The 20,321-nt window shown below is 36.8% G+C and overlaps 1 protein-coding gene across 5 annotated transcripts in view; it reads left to right on the top strand.

Annotated features, from left to right (window-relative positions):
* Window positions 1–20,321, top strand: part of spag9b (sperm associated antigen 9b) — a 70,954-nt gene that overhangs the window by 23,353 nt on the left and 27,280 nt on the right. For 2 of the 5 annotated variants that reach the window (XM_089121751.1, XM_039653831.2), the window contains exons 5-9: window positions 7,241–7,391; window positions 16,455–16,517; window positions 18,597–18,768; window positions 19,348–19,447; window positions 19,615–19,736. In XM_089121751.1, coding sequence (XP_088977877.1) covers window positions 7,241–7,391; window positions 16,455–16,517; window positions 18,597–18,768; window positions 19,348–19,447; window positions 19,615–19,736 — 608 coding nt within the window. Of the gene's footprint in view, window positions 1–1,006; window positions 1,416–7,240; window positions 7,392–16,454; window positions 16,518–18,596; window positions 18,769–19,347; window positions 19,448–19,614; window positions 19,737–20,321 lie in introns of those variants that run through there. The other 3 variants (XM_039653836.2, XM_089121753.1, XM_089121750.1) reach the window with 3 other exon arrangements.

Below are 20,321 nucleotides of genomic sequence, written 5' to 3'. Positions count from 1 at the left end.
ATATATATATATATATATATATATATATATATATTATAAAATTATATAAATTATAAAATATTTAGATTAATAATAATTATACAAAATAATTATACACGGCACACACACATACATTATGTAAACACAAACTTTTATTTTGGATGTGATTAATCGCAATTAATATTTGCACAGCCCTAATATAAACGCACACATTTGAATATAGAATTAAACTAGTTTTATTATTATTATTTTATTATTATTAATTTTACTGTACTCTACTGGTGCACAAGAAACAGATTTAGTCAGTTTACTACAACATTCAACAACAGTTTTGGGGTCGGTAAGATTTTTTTTTTATTAGAAATGAACACTTTTATTCAGCAAGGAAGCATTAAAGTGATGGTAATGACATTTATAATGTTACAAAAGATTTTATTTCAAACAAATGCTGCTCTTCGTCAAAGAATCCTGAGAAATAAAATGTTTCAGTTTCTTCATAAATCTGAAAGTGTTTTCAACACTGATCATAAATGTTTCTTACTCAGAAATGTTACAAATATTAATTATATGTTTGAGACATCATACTGTTTATTAATATTTTGCATACATTTTTTTGTATTTTTCTTCTTCATTTAAATTTTTACTAGGTTTTTTATTAGTTATTTTATTTTTATTAGTTTTTTATTTTTTTGTGATGTCTATAGTTTTTACTAATTTTTTTTTAGTTTTAGTTATTTTAGTACATCAAGTTAAATGAAAATGAGAAATGTTGCTTTGCTAGCTGAAATAAAGTTTTAAAGTTTTTTTTTTTTTGAAGAATTTTTTTTTTTCACTTTTTTTCAGATTTATTTTACTATATCAACCTAAACCAAACAAAATTGAGAAGTGTTGTAATGGCAACTAGCTGAAATAAAATACGTTTTTTAAAAGGTTAACTCTAATAACCTCGCTTGATCTGCATATGCGCATAAATTCCCACAACCAATCGGCTGTGTGAGTGCGATGGGAACCGGAAAATGCATAGAGAAACAGCGCATACGTAACAGAGCGGTTCATTAATCAGGAAAACAACACACTAGGAACGACAGCTGCTGCAAAGCCGGCTGTGTGTGTGTGTGTGAGTCTGGAGTGGATGATGTCACAGCACAGCAGTGAGAGGCTGCAGAGCTCTCTCTCTCTCACACACACACACTCGCACACACAGATTCTCGTGCTGATGGGATTGCTGTGGCGTATCGGGGGCCGGCGGGCGGCCCGTAGTGTGTGTTGTCAGACATGAGTCCGGGTTTCGTGCTGCTGTTCGTCTTTGGCTTCGTGGGGGGGGCGGTGGTCATCAACTCCGCTGTTCTCGTGTCGCTCTCTGTTCTCCTGCTCGTGCATTACTCCGTGTCCAACCGCCTGCCCGCCATCACACACTCCCTGCCCCGGATCAGCAGGTACGCACACACACACACACCGATGTTTCTTCTGTTTCACAGGCTGTGTCGGATCACACCAGTTAAATGCCTTAGAAATATGATCTTGCGCATGCGATTAGGAAACTTTTGGTATTTTGGCATAAAGACCCAATTTATACTGTAAAAACAAAAGTGATCAGGAAAATTCGGGATGCACGATATATCGGTATCCATATCGGTATCAGTCGATATGTAAATTTTTTTAAGTTATTGTTATCGGCCCGATAAGAAAATTAGACTGATGTGCGAAATAATGGTGATAAATAATGTATTATTTCCTTCGGCTGAGACACTTCAAATGCACACTGTTTGACATGATGGTTTTTACACGGATTGAAATATAGACTTTGAAAAGGAAAATAGAGTTCAGTCTGTCGTATCGGCTACATAAAATTATAATGAGAATGTTACAATTGTGTGATTGAAACTTGGCTTTTAATGGTGAAACTTTTGTTTTTGTAATCAGGATCTCGGTTATCGGCTTTCAAATATAAAGAATTATCGGTATCGCTAAAATATTCATATCGGTGCATCCCTAGCTTGGGACATAAACTTAATGGACACTTTGGTAATCAGGCTCTCAAAAAATTTAAGTTTATCGGCCAATATATATCGGTTATCGACTTTCAAATATGAAGAATTATCGGTTCTCGGTATTGGCCAAAATGTTCATATCGGTGCATCCCTAGCTTGGGACATAGATTTAATGGACACTTTTGTAATCAGGCTCTCAAAAAATTTAAGTTTATCGGCCGATATATCGGTTATCGGCTTTCAAATATGAAGAATTATCGGTTATCGGTATTGGCCAAAATGTTCATATCGGTGCATCCCTAGCTTGGGACATAGATTTAATGGACGCTTTTGTAATCAGGCTCTCAAAAATTAAAATTTATCGGCCGATATATCGGTTATTGGCTTTCAAATATAAAGAATTATCGGTATTGGCCAAAATGTTCATATCGGTGCATCCCTAGCTCGGGACATAGATTTAATGGACACTTTTGTAATCAGGCTCTCAAAAAATGTAAGTTTATCGTCCAATATATCGGTCATCGACTTTCAAATACGAAGAATTATCGGTTTTGGCCAAAATGTTCATATCGGTGCATCCCTAGCTTGGGACATAGATTTAATGGACGCTTTTGTAATTAGGCTCTCAAAAATTAAAATTTATCGGCCAATATATCGGTTATCGGCTTTCAAATATAAAGAATTATCGGTTATCGGTATCGGCCATCAGTGCATCCCTAATGAAAATATTTACTCTCTATCATGCAACATTGCATTTTTTTGTTTCTACTCACCATACCATTAGATGTATTATTTATCTATTTATGTTAATCAAATTTATTAATGTGTGTTTTGTTTTCCTCTAAACCTTTCCACGGACCCCATTTTGAAACCCTCTTGTTATTCTCTTCATCTTAAGCCTCTTTTCCCCTTTGTTTCTGTCTTTTCCTCCGTTACTCTAGTTACTGTTGTTCATCATGTGTGTGTTAGCTCTTCGAGAACGGCTAGCATGAGCGGTGTTGTGCTGCGCTAAGACCCGGCAGATCTGAGTTCATTTCTCTCGTCAACATTTGCACTGGATCCTTTCTCATTCTAACAGGCGTATTGTTCATCAGGCTTCAGTTTGTTCAGTCTTCTGTTCATTCTTGCTCTAGAGCTGATATTGTTAGATGCTTTGACGAGCTTTCTGTTCATTTACTGCAAGATGTTAAACTGGTTTCAGGGTTTTAGCGTCACGTGTTCAAGGTGGTTATTATAATAGTAAAGTAAAGAAACAGATCTGTTCACCCAAAGCTGATCTTTTCACACATATCATGTATCATGTACAGAGACGAAGGGTGAATTTTAAGCCTATCAAATCCAAAATTTAAGAATTAATATTTGCATAATAGTAGAACTACTCAGTAAGAGATTAATACTTTTATTGAGCAAGAATACATCAAATTAATACAAAATTACAGTTTGTAATGTTACAAAAGATCATATATTTTAAATTAATTCTGTTCTTTTGCATGAATCCTTTCAAAAACATTTTAAAACGTCTTACCGACCCCAAACTTTTGAACTGTGTTGTGTATTTTAGTGGATTTGGGGGTCAAAAATTTGCTTAATTGTCATAAATTTTCCAAAAATAAGCTTAATGTTATCTGTATACAACATGTTTGTTTTACTCTTATTAGTGGTAATTCTGGAAAAGTTGACAGTAGACTTCTTATCATAAGCCAAGCTGAAAGCTATTGTATGCAATGTATAATAAATATAACTTGAGTAAAATGGATAAATTTCATTTGAAACTCATCAAATGCCTATGCCACTGTTGTACAGGTGAAACTCGAAAAATTATAAAATCGTGCAAAAGTTCATTTATTTCAGTAATTCAACTTAAAAGGTGAATATTATATAGACTCATTACATGCAAAGTGAGATATTTCAAGCCTTTATTTGTTATAATGTTGATGATTATTATGGCTTACAGCTTATGAAAACCTTTTCACAATATTTTTAATTTGGGGTTTTCACAAGCTGTAATCCATAATCATTAAAATTATAACAAGTAAAGGCTTCAAATATCTCACTTTGAGTCTATATAATATATTAGTTTCGCCTTTTAAGTTTATATTTACAATATTCAACTTTTTCGAGTTCCACCTGTATATTATCATAACCAGTGAATGAATATTATCAGAACCAATGATATTTATTGATTAAATCTGATTTAATTGCTTTTAAACCTCTAACTGATCCTTACTCAAGATGGTTCATCTCAAGGCCAAGAAATGAAATACTGCTTTTTATGTGTCTGACTTCTAAACATCTAAAACTGAATATTTTTCATCTAGTTCTTTGAACTAGACTTGGCTTGTTCTTGCAATCCAAACATTATATTAGTTGCTTCTATTGGTCTAATTTTTATGCTTTTATTAATGAATTGGAACAGAAAGTCCTGTGCTGTAATAGAGCTTTTCATGAATTAAACTTTGGACCTGAAGTTTCTCAACTCTGTTAAATCATGACCTTTACTGTGTGATTGACACCTCGTGTTATGTGACGTGTGTGTGTGATTACAGCATGGGTATTGATGTACACGTCAGATCGAGATCCGACACAGTACATGCAAGCCTCACTGCATTGATTTACTCCCTTTTATTGTTTACTTAAAAATTGTCAAGAAATCAAAGTTGACCCGATTTACTTTGTTAGAGCACATTAGTGTTCTGGTAAACAAGTTAAGTCTCTCACAAAAAAAGTATATGTTTGTCTTTAATCACAATAACTGGACTTCATGGAGACATGAATATGTATTGAAAGTGGGTCATATACTGTATGTTGTAGAATAGTATCATAAATGTCTAATTTGGGTCCTTCTTGGCCGATAAAAGGCAGAAAATGACTTTTTGGTCCTTGTGAATTGTAGACAACAATCCCCATAGTGCATTGCAATGCTCAACTCCGCAGGCCACTCCCACTGCCCCGCCCATACCTCATGGGCATCCAAAATGTAGGTGTCTTTGTTTCCGCAGTATTTTCAATTTTGATATTTTTAGGTCAAACCGTTCGTGTCTATCAGTCATATAATGGAGGTCTATGGTCACCACCTCAAAGAGCATGCACAGAGAAGTCCAAATTAAACATGATTTAATGACTCGTAAATGTAAGTACACATTGATGGCCTGAGATACAAAACGAGTGGTTTGTGTGATAAAACGAACAGTATTTATATTGTTTTTACAGCCACAAAGCGCCTGCGCCCTCAGATCACTTGGACGTGGCTGTGGTTACAAGAGGTAAAACGATATAAATACTGTTCGTTTTCTCACACAAACCGCTCGTTTCGTGTCTTAGGCCATCAATGTGTACTTACATTCACGAGTCATTAAATCATGTTAAATTTGGACTTCTCTGTGCTGCTCTTTGAGGTGGTGACCATAGACCTCCATTATATGACTGATAGACATGAACGGTTTGACCTAAAAATATCAAAATTGAAACCACTGCGGAAACTAAGACAAATACATCTTGGATGCCCTTGAGGTAAGATAAAACATGCCAAAAATTAATTTCAAAGTGAACTATCCCTTTAAATTCTCAACTTTGGACGGAAACCCGCTGCTTTGCATTATCTCTTCCTTAAAATTTGGTCCTTGTTTCCGAACCGTACTTTATCTTTTCTTTACTGTACAGTTGGAGCTGAATAGAGTGAACCCTGCTCACGTGAGCGGATCCCTACAGAATGTGCCGTCAGCAGGTTCAGTCTGAATGCAGATCTATGACCACACCAGAGAGACAAAAGAAGTGTGTGGGGTTAGCGGTGGCATCGTGTCACTCATGCAAAAACTTTGTATGGCAGCCAATAACATTCCATAGACATGCATTGAGACATGTAAGAATCAGAAGATCTTAAAGACAATTAATATTCAGGAATATTACTGAGTTAACTGCTCTGACACTATTGTCTTCTGTAGGGCTGCTTAAAGCTGAATTGAATTAGTTTCATAATTGATAAATGCAACATTGACTCTGTTATTGAATCCACATTTAAAGCTAAAGTATAGAAAAATAGACATATTTTCAAACAAGCTTGCTAACGCTCCTTATGTAACTCGTATGTCACAAACACAGCTCTTATGGGTGATTGTGAAGGCATGTTTTAACAGGTTAAAGTAGGCTACTTTCAATAAAAGGTCCAACATATGGTATATAATATATTTAATGTAATCTAATGAGTAAGCAATAGAGACTAAACACTCTGTCTGGAGCGAACATGTGCATCTCGCTTATAATAAACCCATCTAAACTTTTGACATAACGTGCCACAACTGTTTAAAGCTTGTAATGTTGTTTATGTGTCTATCTGGTGTTTTTAATATGCTTTAAGGCAAAAAAAGCATATTCAAATTTAAAAAAATTAGAGGATCTCTGAGCTGAGGGATTGGGTGGAGGCGGAGCTCCTTTGCATATTCAGAGAACCACGCATACTAAATGAGGCGAGGGTGTCGAGTTACATTCAAGCTATTTTAAGACATGAAGACATTTTTTTTCAAGGAAAAAACTATTTGGTGAACAAAGATGAGTTTTAAGGGACACACATCACAGTAATGTCTTTCTGAACAGGTGCATGATGATGCTGTATAGTATTGACGCATCCATTGTAATGTGTAGCATCACTTTGACGTATTCCTGACCTGTGTAAGTTTGCACATCTGTAACCGAAGCTGAATGTATTTTCCCAGGTAACGCATCAGCCATGGCTAAACTCCGCCCACTTGCAGTAGCCACGCCCCAAACTCTCACTCTCACACTTTTGGTGGAGATAAACCTGTGAATGGCATATTAATAGTAGTAACTGGACAAAAACACTGAATGCATTTTAACATAAAAAAACTTCACCTTCTGAACAATGACAGCTTAAATTAGATTGTTAATGTTGTAAAATTAATCAATTATGAACCTCTTTAATAATGTGCAGCTGCTTTGAAAAGATCTGTAATTAATAAAGCGCTGTAGAAATAAATGTGACTTGATTTAACTAGCGACTTAGTTACCACTCCAAACCCTAGTAACGTATACTTCAAACACTTTATGAAATACCATGAAAGTTGTGGTGCCAATTTTACCGTAGTGGCAGTAAGTTTCCACCATAAAGCACCACTCTCCTTTCTCATAGCTTAAACCAGTGTAATTCAGAAACTTGCTTCCCAATACTTGATAAGAAATTGGTGTGACAAATGTGAATGCATGACTTATGTAATATATTATGTTTCTCGCTCAAGTTTCCAACCGTGTGTTCTCAGGAAGGAGCGACCGGTCTCTCTGGGGGTTTTCTCGTTGCCGGGGAGCGATGCGATGAGCCCGGATCTGCATAGGGAATCTGTGGAGACTCCAGGGACAGACACTTGGAGATATAACAATCCCAGCCACCCTCGCTCCAACACCAGCCTCAAGGTGAGAAACACACAGATTTACCTGTTTACTTGTATTACAGCACCAGTGCGGGAGAAATTTACCTTATTTTTAAAGTCCTGTTGTGCTGAAAATCCAGCTTTTAATGTTGCGTATGTGGTGTGTTTAATCCGCTTTAACACACACCGTGTGTAAGTTGATAAGTGGACAGCATTGCTGAGTATTTCCTCCTTAAAACTGCAGTGAACCAAAGACAGTCTCAAAAACACGCTTTCTGACGTCACAAACCACCTTGTAACCAATCAGATCAACGTGTGATCGACAACCAGTGGAGTGAGTGAGTGGAGGCGGGGCTCATTTGCATATTCATAGAACCACGCACACTAAATGAGGAGAGGGTGTCGAGTAACATTCAAGATATTTTAAGGCATGAAGATGAAAAAAACGTTTAAATATGTCAGTCTGGTGATCAAAGATGAGGTTTAGGGATTACGTAACTGAAGACCACCTGTCAATCATCGTATAAAGCCCGCCCTGGCAATTTGATTGGCCCGATGATTTCTGAACCGATCATAATTTCTCCTCAATGGATCGAGTCCAGACCGAACTTCCCGTCCAAAAAATGTTGTGGGCGGGGTTCGGGCTGGCATCCAGGGTAGCAGTGAACCAAAGACAGTCTCAAAAACACGCTTTGAAATCGCTGGTGTTTCTGACGTCACAAACCACCTTGTAACCAATCAGATCAACGTGTGATCGTCAACCTGTGGATCTCTGCGTGAGCGAGTGGAGGCGGGGCTCATTTGCATATTCATAGAACTAAATGAGGCGAGGGTGTCGAGTTACATTCAAGCTATTTTAAGGCATGAAGAATTTTGTTCAAGGAAAAAAAACCTGAATATGTTATTTTGAGTTTTAAGGGATCCAGGGGAACTCTAAAGACATTAGGGCTGGCTTGACAATATCTGTTTCTCGATTTTACTCGATTCTCATTTTAATGATTAAAACCCAAGATCTGTCTTGTGACTATGTGACCAGTGATAGTGACCAGTGATGTGTAGTCGGCAATCTGCCCCAAAAATACCCATCAAATCACCCTTTACTCTACCGGATATACACTACCGGTCAAAAGTTTTAGAAAGTTCTCTTCTGTTCACCAAGAGGGCAATTATTTGATAAAAAATACAAAAAAAAACAGTAATATTGTGAAATATTATTACAATTTAAAACAGCGGTTTTCTATGTGAATATATAGTGAAGTCATTTATGATTATTATCCATGTTGAAAACAGTTTTTTTACATTTTTATTTCAGGATTCTTTGATGAATAGAAAGTTCAAAGAACAGAATTGATCTGAAATGGAAAGCTTTTTTAACATTAATCACTAACTTACCATTCAAAAGTTTGGGGTCAGTAAGAATTTTTTTTTTTTTTTTGGGGAAAGAAATTAGAAAATACTTTTATTCATCAAGGATGAGTTAAATTGATCAAAAGTTACAGTAAAGACATTTATAATGTTTTATAAAAGACTATATTTTCAATAAATGCTGTTCTTTTGAACTTTCTATTCATAATAGAATTTTTGGGGAAAAAATGTTTTTCAACATTGAAAATAATAATTTATGTTTTTTGAGCATATTAGAATGATTTCTGAAGGATCATGTGACACTGAAAACTGATGTGTAATCAGCAACAGTAATGATGTTGAAAATTCCGCTTTCAAATTACATTTTAAAATAGAAAACATTCATTTTAAATTGTCATAATATTTCACAATATTACTGTTTGTCATTTTTTTTGCCTTGGTGAGCAGAAGAGACTTTTAATTTAAAAACATAAAAAATCTGACTGATCTAAAACTTTTGACCGGTAGTGTATATCAACATGAATCAATAGTTAATCTAGATCAGAATCGAATCAAGAGCTTGTGAATCGAAATTGAATCATGAAGTGTGTGTCAATGCCCACTTACAACATGACTAATCTTTAGTAGGGCTGGGTGTCATCATCACAGCAGAGGCTGTTATCAGCTTCCCAGAAACTGAACATGGGTTTTTAGGGAATAAAGGCGATGACGACACAGTCCGTTAGTATAGAGAGAGAGAGAGAGAGAGAGAGAGAGAGAGCTTCCCCCTCTGAAAGGAACGTATGTTAAAGAAGCCTGAGTGAACACTGCCAGCTCTCCCTGAGTGTCTGCTGTGCCCTGCATACTTAAGCAGAGCCCTAACAAGGGCCCGAATGCTGTCCTACAGAGGTCCACGACTCGAGGCCCCTTCATACATATTCATGTCGGTGAAGTAATCATTTGGCTTAACCTTTTCCTGGCATCTCAACCCTCTAAACTAACGACGAACAAACCACTATTTTGTTTTTACACAAAGATCATTGGAGTGTTGGTTACAAGAAAGTTCTATTTTAGTCTTTCTGCTTCAAAATTTCACATTTAATTCGATGTGTTACTTTCCATTTTAGTGCATTTTTACATGTTATGAGTGTTTTTCTGTTATCTTGAATTATTCTGTCAGTGTGAAACGCCTCCGTTGTAGTCTTGAGTTTCTTCTGGGAATGAACACGTCACAATATTCCTCATTATAATAATTAAGGCGCAGAATAAAGGGTCGGGGCCTGGTTGAGTTAGCTGTGTGTTGAAACTGGCGGTTATGGTAATTAGGTAATTAGGGGCGTGGCATTTCCCAAACACACTCCGCACTCGACCAGTCACAACACACTGCTCCAGCCGACCAATCAGAGCGCAGTGTGCTTTTCAGAAGGAGGGGCTTCATAGAGACAGGAAGTAAACAGAGCGTTACTGACAGACTGGGGCGAGAGGAGCCGCAACAATGGAGAATTTGAGGACAATAATCAAAATTCTAGTAGAGCCTGAAACAACAGTAAGACTTTGTAAAAAGGCGTAATAGATCCTAATTATTTGTGAAATTTACTATATTGTAGGGTTGTCACTCAAATTACCCAAATATTTCGAGGAACAAATGTATTTTGGGAAAACCCATTTTGATCGACCACTAGACTTGCCAGATCTCAATCCACTCCTCTCTCGTTAATGATGGCATTGTGGGTCTCTAGAATATTCTGACCTTGAAGCCCGTCTCAATCTAGGCCTGATGCAGGAGTTTTTGAAGGATGCTGGTCATATTTCATGTGCGGAGACACACAACACAGCCAAAGACTAGATATACCAAGACTCATATTACTAGTAAATGGGAGAAAGTGCAACATGAGCTAAACCCAGACAGGAACAGCCCACCGTTTGGAAGCTTATCTCTTTATTCTGAGTTTTATAAATAATATTATCTATTCTGCGCCATCCGAGTTTCTGAACAACAAATAGTTGCTTTCATTAGTCCGCTTTAATTTGTGGAGGCTCAACACATTTATTAATCGTGTTTATTTGCATTGCGGAGAGGAGAGTTTTAAAGGCGCAGTAGGTGTTAGGGCTGTCAAATAAAAATAGAAATTCAGAATATTTGTTGAATTAATTAAAAACTGCACATTCGAATGCAAAACGCATGCATTCAAATATTTGGTGTGTCAAGACAAGAGCATGCTGACATCACTGTTTGCTTCTGTTAGCTTATCCCTTAGGCTATACAGGGCTGTGTTGTTCACTTGAGCAATGATGAAGAAAACCCTCTCAGTTAGTGGCAAAAATCATGCAACGACATACTAGGCTAAACCTGCACATTGTGTGTGTGTGTGTGTGTGTCATCAGGTGGACAAACAATATGTTGGTGGAGTGTTTCTGAATGTCTATTGTGTGTTCATGTAGTTTGTTTTCTGATGCACAAACACAGTTTTATGCACTATTGTAACCTCATTTTCCTTGCATGCACATTAAGGAAATTATATTTTATTTCAGAACAATGGTTTCAAAATTGAATGCATTTTTAAAAAGTGAATTTCATTTCAATAAAAGATGCGATGTATCATTTGGTTTATTATTGCTGATTGCACTCACTTGCGCCCTCTTGTGGGAAAAGGAGACAACACAGGACCTTTTCCACCTGTAACATTAAAGGAGTAGTTCACTTTAAAAAAAAAACTTTTGCTGATAATTTACTCACCCCCATGTCTTTCTTTCTTCAGTCGAAAAGAAATTAAGGTTTTTGATGAAAACATTCCAGGATTTTCTCCATATAATGAACTTCAATGGGGACCAAAAGACAGTTTCAGTGCAAACTACAAACTGTTCAAAGGGCTTTAAACGATTCCAGATGATGAATAAGGGTCTTATCTAGGACCCTTTGCAGTGTTTCCTCTAGGATTTTTTCAAGCTGTGGGGGCAGGCCCATGGGGCGTGGCCCACGGGTGATATTCCCTTAGGCCACGCCCCCTTGTCTCCCCAAAGTATTATAAGCGATCATGCGCATCCCGTGTGCAGAACGATGCATTTGAAGCAACACCAAGTCACAGCACGCAACGCTTCACATTGAAAAGAACATAGCGAAGGGATGATATCTATAATCTATGCTTAGTAGGGCTGCACGATTTGGGAAAAATGTCATATTGCCATTATTGAGCCAATATTGCAATTGCGATTTGCGACTCCGATATAATAAAATGGTTTCATGAGTCCAACTTGCTTGGTTCTAAAGTAAAATGCTCACACAGATTAAAGTTTATTTCTCAACTCAAACTAAAAACAACAACAACAATAAATGATTGATAACACCTATAATGATCAATAAACCATCAACCAAACCAACATTACAGTGATTCCATCATTACAATTGAAAGCTATCAACTTTTTAAAAAATTATTAGGCTTAAAAAAAAAAATATAACAGCTTTTAAATTAAGTGAACTTCAAACAATCGCCACATAAACCCATAATAAAAAACATATTTACCTGTGCCCTTCCTGTCTTAACAGGTACAGAAATTGAATAAAGTTATCAAACAGTCTGCACTGCATGAATCATAAATTATATATAGAATAATCCTTATTAAAGCTACAAAAGTTCTTTAGTCAAGATCAGTGAGTAATTTTCTAATTTCCCTAATGTTCTTTTAACTTTACTGACAGAACGCTTTATTCGCTGCTGGCCCTTTAAGAGAACCCGTTGCCGAGACGCGCATCTCACACGCGCCTCATAGCACAACTCTTTTGCTCCACAGACTTTTCTTATGTTATGAAGATACTAGACAAAACGACATTTTGGCATAATTGTGTGTGCTATTGTTCGTTCAAGCTCGAACGAGAACTGTTTATTCTGGCACGCGGTCAGTGCATGCGCATTATGCGAGTCTCATCTATTCTAATCTAGGGCACTCACAGGCAGCTTTTCACTTCTTGTCGTGCAAAATGCGAAAAGGCATTTGCACAAGAGGGGGATCTTGTAACACTAGTCAAAGGATGACAAAAAAGAAGAGATTTTTTTCATATAAAATCGCGGCATTTTGCGTTATATAATTGCATAGGTTTGAGATCGCTATTACGACTGTGATATGATTAATCGTGCAGCACTAATGCTTTGTGTATTCTAAAGGGCAATAAACTCCACTCCAGCAAGATAGTCATTTTATGCAAATCACAGACCTTTATGCTTTATCTACAAAATAAAGTATAATATCGGGAACATTGATCTTGAAGAGAGTGTCGTCGTGTTACTGTCGCAACCGAACGCGACGCGCGCGAATGCTGAATGCATGGAGAATGACTGAGGCGAGATGACTTTCCGTTAACTTTAACTTAGAGACTAAAATATTAATTTTGCCACAAATTATGCTATTGGATGACTTTAGAAGTCTTGGAAGATAGTGTGAAAACTTGATTGTGCTTTACAAAGTTTTTTGTGCCTTTAGTGGGGCTTAACAAAATAACACAATATGCAGAATGTCAGACGTCACTGAAAAGCTGCAGCCGTGGCGGGAGGATTTTAAGTGTGGCGGCCCGCCACGGGAGAATGAATGTAGCGGAAACACTGCTTTGAGTCATGACTCAAAAAAAGATTCGAACAGGAGAGTCACGAACGCGCGTCACAGAACAGAGTAAGGCGAGCATTTGAGCTTATAAAACTTAAACTTTGTTATTTATTTATTAAATAAGCGATCGTTTCGCTTGATAAGACCCTTATTCATCGTCTGGAATCGTTTAAAGCCCTTCGAACAGTTTGTAGTTTACACTGAAACTCTCATTTGGACCTTGAACCGTTTGGACCCCATTGAAGTCCATTATATGGAGAATGTTTTTATCAAAAACCTTTATTTCTTTTCGACTGAAGAAAGAAAGACATGGACATCTTGGATGACATGGGGGTGAGTAAATTATCAGCAACATTTTTTTATTTTTTATTTTTTTTAAGCAAACTGCTTCTTTAAGGAGTGATGTTAGAATTCAAATAAATAAATAAAGAATTTAGTAGGAATCTAGTAGGTATGCATCAGGCTCTTCGGTGAATATTTGATTTGTCAGTATAAGGCCAGTGAGTTTCAGAAGCACAAAGGCTCCATCACACTCCTACTGTGGAGGGATACACACTGGCCTTTGTGCGCTCCATGACTCTGCATTTCTCTCTATATCATCCTCCAGAGTCTCGGGCTTCTGGGAGAGATGAGAAACTAGGCCATGATGACTTGCTGTCAGGTTAAACGCCTCTGAGGAAAAGTGGGCACATTCTGCCATGGAAACACCAGAGAGTCGGGGAGCATCTTGCAAAGGGTTTTTGTTTTGTGCTCGCTTGTGCTTTTGTTGGCTTGTTGTGCGCATATGTCAGTCGGAAAAAAAGCCTGTGCTTGTGTAAAACCTAATGTCGGTTCCTGCCACTCGCTGTGGATTAGTTGCTCTTCCATAACCGATTGATTTTAATGAGAGCTTTGGTTCTTTTTATAGAGCATCAGATGAAGTGCTGTTTTGAAAGGCGTATTAATAAAACATCTCATTATCAGAAGAGCTTGAGGGCAACGGTGTAGACAAAATAACAAAGCCACACACACTACTGCGTCAATAGAGAAAGACATACTGAGCATGTAATGATAATACACTATTATTAAGGCAAAATTCGCAGCAGTTTCCAGCTGAAATGAACACTAGAGGCAGTAAAACACAGATTATGATTACAGGGGCAGATTATTGACACTGTTGCTTCAGCAAATGCCAGGTTTGCTTTCTTTAACATTATTGAGCAGGTTTAGTGTCTGTCCTGCATTTTTTTCAAACATGATAGAGCATTAACCTTTAGCCTGATGCATTTATTTTCCGAACTGTCACGGTAAGCACAACAACCAATGCAATACAAAGTTTCCAGATTCACATTCATCTGTTTCGAATCAAACTATATTCGTGCTTTGAGTGCCCCTCACTTTGAAAGCGTCACAAAATGTTCAAGCTAGGAATGCACCTGTATGAACATTTTGGCCGACAGCTGATAATTCTTTATACTTGAAAGCAGATAACCAATAAATCTAAATCCAAATTTTTATATCATTTTTGAGATTACAAAAACAAAAGTCTCATCATGTCCCAAACACACAATTATGATGTTCTTATGATAATACCGATAACATTAAGAACGGTCATATATCGGCCGATACCGATAACATTAAGAACGGTCATATATCGGCCGATACCGATAACATTAAGAACGATCATATATCGGCCGATGCCGATAACATTAAGAACGATTATATAACGTTTTTGAGTTCAGAAATGCATCACATTATGTGAATTATTAATGCCGTAAATCGACTTTGCGTACGATCGCATGCCAGAAGCTAGTTATTTCAGACGATAAAGTTTTAAATATGGATATTTTTCTTACACCAAAAGGACAGATGCACTTTTATGATGGATAGATGCACTTTTGTGATGGATAGCTGCACTTTTATGATGGATAGATTCACTTTTATGATGGAGAGATGCACTTTTATGATGGACAGATGCACTTTTATGATGATAGATGCACTTTTATGATGGATAGATGCACTTTTATGATGGACAGATGCACTTTTATGATGGACAGATGCACTTTTATGATGATAGATGCACTTTTATGATGGATAGATGCACTTTTATGATGGACAGATGTACTTTTATTATGATAGATGCACTTTTATGATGGACAGATGCACTTTTATGATGAACAGATGCACTTTTATGATGGATAGATGCACTTTTATGATGGGCAGATGTACTTTTATGATGATAGATGCACTTTAATGACGGATAGATGCACTTTTATGATGAATAGATTCACTTTTATGATGGATAGATGCACTTTTATGATGGACAGATGTACTTTTATGATGGATAGATGCACTTTTATGATGGACAGATGCACTTTTATGATGGACAGATGCACTTTTATGATGATAGCTGTACTTTTATGATGGATAGATGCACTTTTATGATGGACAGAAGCACTTTTATGATGGACAGATGCACTTTTATGATGGATAGATGCACTTTTATGATGGACAGATGCACTTTGCACTTTTATGATGATAGATGCACTTTTATGATGGATAGATGCATTTGTATGGACTTAAAAAAATAAAATTAAATAAAAAAGTGCCATTCACTGCCATAATAAAGCTTGGAAGAGCCAGGATATTTTTAATATAGCTGATTGTATTCGTCTGAAGAGTGTCATATAAACCTAGGATGGCTTGAGGGTGAGTAAATCATGGGCTAATTTTAATTTTTGGGTGAACTACCCCTTTAAGTTCATGAAAATAATTTCTGAACATATCATTTTATATAAAATTATGTATTTCAATGAAAAATCTAGAATTGAGCGAAAAATGTATGCAGTTGGCATTAACACAGGCAAAATGACCAAAAAAACTAAACTGAAAAAGACAAAAATATCCATAAGGATGCAGTTCAATCTGGCTTTTGCACCATAAAAACACAAAGTACAAATTCCCTTAATAAACTCTCTGTCATGCATTGATCGACCGTGAGACACAGATTATGTGTAATCCTGGCCTACATTTCATTTTACCGTAGTTACAGCTTAATCTGGATTTTTTGGGGAAGAACCGTCCTGTTTTTCTCTTTATATGTAATGGCAATGTGGTTCCCATCAGCCCCCTGGCAGAATAAAGAGCCACCATTCATGTGTTTTACTGTACGCTTCTCTCTGGGCAGTTGGAGGCGGACGGTAAGAGTTCACAGGACAGTTTGGAAACCCATTGGACCGACTCCAGTAAGGTAGCGTCCGATAATCCTGCCGTAATCTTCATGGCAGCCGCAGCGTAGTGTGTAGTGTGCAGTGTTTCTTTGCATTCATAGCCTATAGTCCACAAACTGCTGCCTGCAACCATCTATTAGGATGTAACATAAACCATATAAACAGAACATATATGAGGATGTAACACTGATACAGACTCGCATGATTATGTCAGTCTCCCTGGTAAAGGTTCAGGTTGGGTTGCATTCAGCATCTGTGTGGTTGATGTTATCGCTTGCAATGTAGCCAAAGGAATATTCCTGGTTAATTTCAACGTCTAACTTCTAAAAATTAAAAGGAAATATATATGGTGCTTTTGTTTCATTTGTGAAGCTTTTTAAAATCTCTATTCTTTGTATTGAAAAAAATTAACAGTGAATTCTAGTAAAAGATAACCTGGAATATTTCTTTAATTTTGTATGTTAATTATTAAATCATGTGTTTTTTGTGTGTGTGTGTGTGTGTGTGTGTGTGTGTGTGTATGTCTGTTTTTCTCAATCACTGAACTTTCAGTCATTATTTATGTGGTTAAAAGCTCTGGAGACTAAAAATGTTTTGTTTGCATTATATAATATAATAATCTTTTTTAAATGGATCTGCATGCAGCATGTCTGTCCTCGTACGGTATCATGGTGTGCTGATGATGGCATTCTAGACTTGAATCATTGTGTTCATCTTCATGATTAATGAGGACAGCCCCATTTAACACATATGTGCAGTTGATGACTATTTATTTATAAATGCTTACTATGACTCAGTGTAAATCGATGCTGCTGGTAATGCTTCACACCACCAGGGTTTGTTTTCAGGAAAACTCCTCCCGCAGATATCAGACCTGTTATTATTCGGTATATATTGGATATGTGGCGAGAGAAGTGGAACACGTGCAAGAATAATACGTGAATGAAATTTATCCGGACATGTCAAACAGACTTTTAATCACTAAAGGATTAGTTCACTTTAAAAAAACTTGCTGATTTTGCCTTCCGTCGAAAAGATATGAAGGTTTTTGATGAAAACATTCCAGGATTTTCTCCATATAATGGACTTCAATGGGGTCCAAAGGGTTCAAGGTCCAAAAGACAGTTTCAGTGCAAACTACAAACTGTTCAAAGGGCTTTAAATGATTCCAGACGATGAATAAGGGTCTTATCAAGCGAAACGATCGCTCATTTAAAAAATAAATAACAAAGGTTAAGTTTTATAAGCTCAAATGCTCGCCTTGCTCTTATAGGTCTTGCTCTATAAGCATTTGTGCATATAAAACTTAACCTTTGTTATTTATTTTTTAAAAGAGCGATCGTTTCGCTAGATAAATTATCAGCAAAAGCTTTTTTAAAGTGAACTGATCTGATCAGGTGGGGTTCACCAGATGTCGTATAGGTCATACAAGTTTGACTCAGGCTTTTTTGCTTAAAAGTTGAAGAACCAACTTAATGCATGTTTTGTAAGATTCCCCTCTCTGTTAAACATATTTTATTGGACTGTTCTGGGTATAATACAAATGAAATGCTCTTTTATGAAGTTATTTCACTTAAGGACTTAAGCAAGATTATGCCTGAAAAGGTTTTGGATTTTGTTAAAACAGATAGGACTTGTGTTTGCTTGCTTGCTTGGTTGGTTTTATTGTATTTATATGATATTTCTATTTTTGTAATTGAATTTTTTCCCATTAAAATTGCTGACATGGCATTAAATAAAACGGTAACACTTTACAATAAGGTTCATTAGTTAACATTAGTAAATGCATTAACTAACATGAACTAACGATGAGCAATGCATTAGTTACAGTGTTTATTAATCTTTGTTAATGTTAGTTAATACAAATCCAGCTGTTCAATGTGCGTTCATGTTAGTTCACAGTGCATTAACTAATGTTAACTAATACAACCTTTGATTTTAATAACATATTAGTAAATGTTGGAATTAATATTAACTAAGATTAATAAATGCTGAAGAAGTGTTGTTCACATATTGTACATGTTAACTAATGTAGTTAACTAATGAACCTTATTGTAAAGTGTTACCAATAAAACAATCAATCTATCTACTGTGATCAGGATGAACTCTCAGGCGCTGGTCAGGGACGATCCAAACCCGAGTGTGACGAGCTCATGGTGTCGGTGGAGGAGGAGGCCGAGGGTCCGCACGGGAACATGGACTCGAGGAACGCCACACCAGATCGACTGAAGAACATCAGCGTACAGGAGACCTCAGAGACGCCATCCACAGGTGAATGCAGAGCTCAATCCGCCCACTTATACTACGCCCTGAAAGTATGCACTATTAAAATCTGCACTACTAAAAAGTAGATGCTTCAGTGTGTAGCAGAAGTCAAGCCACCTATACAGCGCTTTTAACAATATTGATTGTTTCAAAGCAGCGCGTTTCCATTACAGATTTGCACAAAACTTATGCAAATTTTTTTTACGATAAAAACTATTGCGAAATAAACGATGTTATGTCGGTAATTGTTTCATAAAAAATGTCTTCATGTAATTCGACACCCTTCCCTCATTTAGTATGCGCGGTTCTATGAATATGCAAATGAGCCCCGCCTCCACTCACTCACTCGGAGATCCATTGGTTGACGATCACACGTTGATCTGATCGCCAGAAACACCAGCGATTTCAAAGCGTGTTTTTGAGACTGTCTGTCCAGGTTTTACCATTAATACTCCCATAAATTGAAGGCCACGCCCCTTTTATAAACAAACTGCGTTTGATGAATCTGCACCCAAAACTTAGTCTCATATGCATGATTATTTTAAGACGTTTTAATAAACCCCTAACTGATGTTTTTGCCCTCAGGAGCCGATCACAGTGATAACCCAGAGCGGTCGGAGGTCCAGGCGATCATCGAGTCCACCCCAGAACTGGACATGGACCTGAGCGGATGCAAAGGCTCCAGGTGCGTCACCGCTGATTCAATCATCCACTCACTGGACTTGCCTTATCACTGCAAACACACTGCATACGCCTGCACCTTGGAACCCACTCTCCTCGAGAGCCAATCACTGCTGTCGCGTGAATGAGCCAAGGTTTCCGTGTCCGATCATGTTCTCCGTCTCTCTCCAGCACTCCCAGTAAAGGCATCGAGAACATGGCGTTTGACCGCAACACCGACTCGCTCTTCGAGGAGCTCTCGTCTGCAGGAAATGACCTCATAGGAGACGTGGATGAAGGCGCCGATCTGCTGGGTGAGTTTGCAGTCACAATAATAATTCACAAATGAAAACCAGTGTTATTTTAGTTGTGGTTTTATTAAAGGGATACTCCACTTTTTTTGGGAAATAGGCTCATTTTACAACTCCCTCAGAGTTAAACAGTTGAGTTTTACCGTTTTCGAATCCATTCAGACGATTTTTTTTGATATTTATAAGAATATCAGTAATCAGACACTTTCTGGCCTCATTGACTTCCATAGTATATATTTTTTTCCTACTATAGAAGTCAATGAGACCAGAAACTGTCTGGTTACTGATATTACCGTTTAACTCTGGGGGAGTTGTAAAATGAGCCTATTTCCCAAAAAAAAAAAAAAAAAAGTGGAGTATCCCTTTAATATTTTTATATTTAATGATAAATTATAATTTAAATAATTTATTTAAAATAATATAATAAAAAAATGTATTATACATTTTATTATATTTTAGTTGAAGTTGTAGAATTTTAAGTTTTTTTTTATCCTTTTTTTATTCGGTAACACTTCACAATAAGGTTCATTAGTTAACTATATATTAGTTAACATGTACAATATGTGAACAATACTTCTTCAGCATTTA

The sequence above is a fragment of the Pimephales promelas genome, chromosome 17 (genome assembly GCF_988280905.1).
Source record: "Pimephales promelas chromosome 17, fPimPro1.hap1.1, whole genome shotgun sequence".
In the NCBI taxonomy this organism is placed as follows: Eukaryota; Metazoa; Chordata; class Actinopteri; order Cypriniformes; family Leuciscidae; genus Pimephales; species Pimephales promelas.
This window is presented reverse-complemented; position numbering and strand designations above follow the sequence as displayed.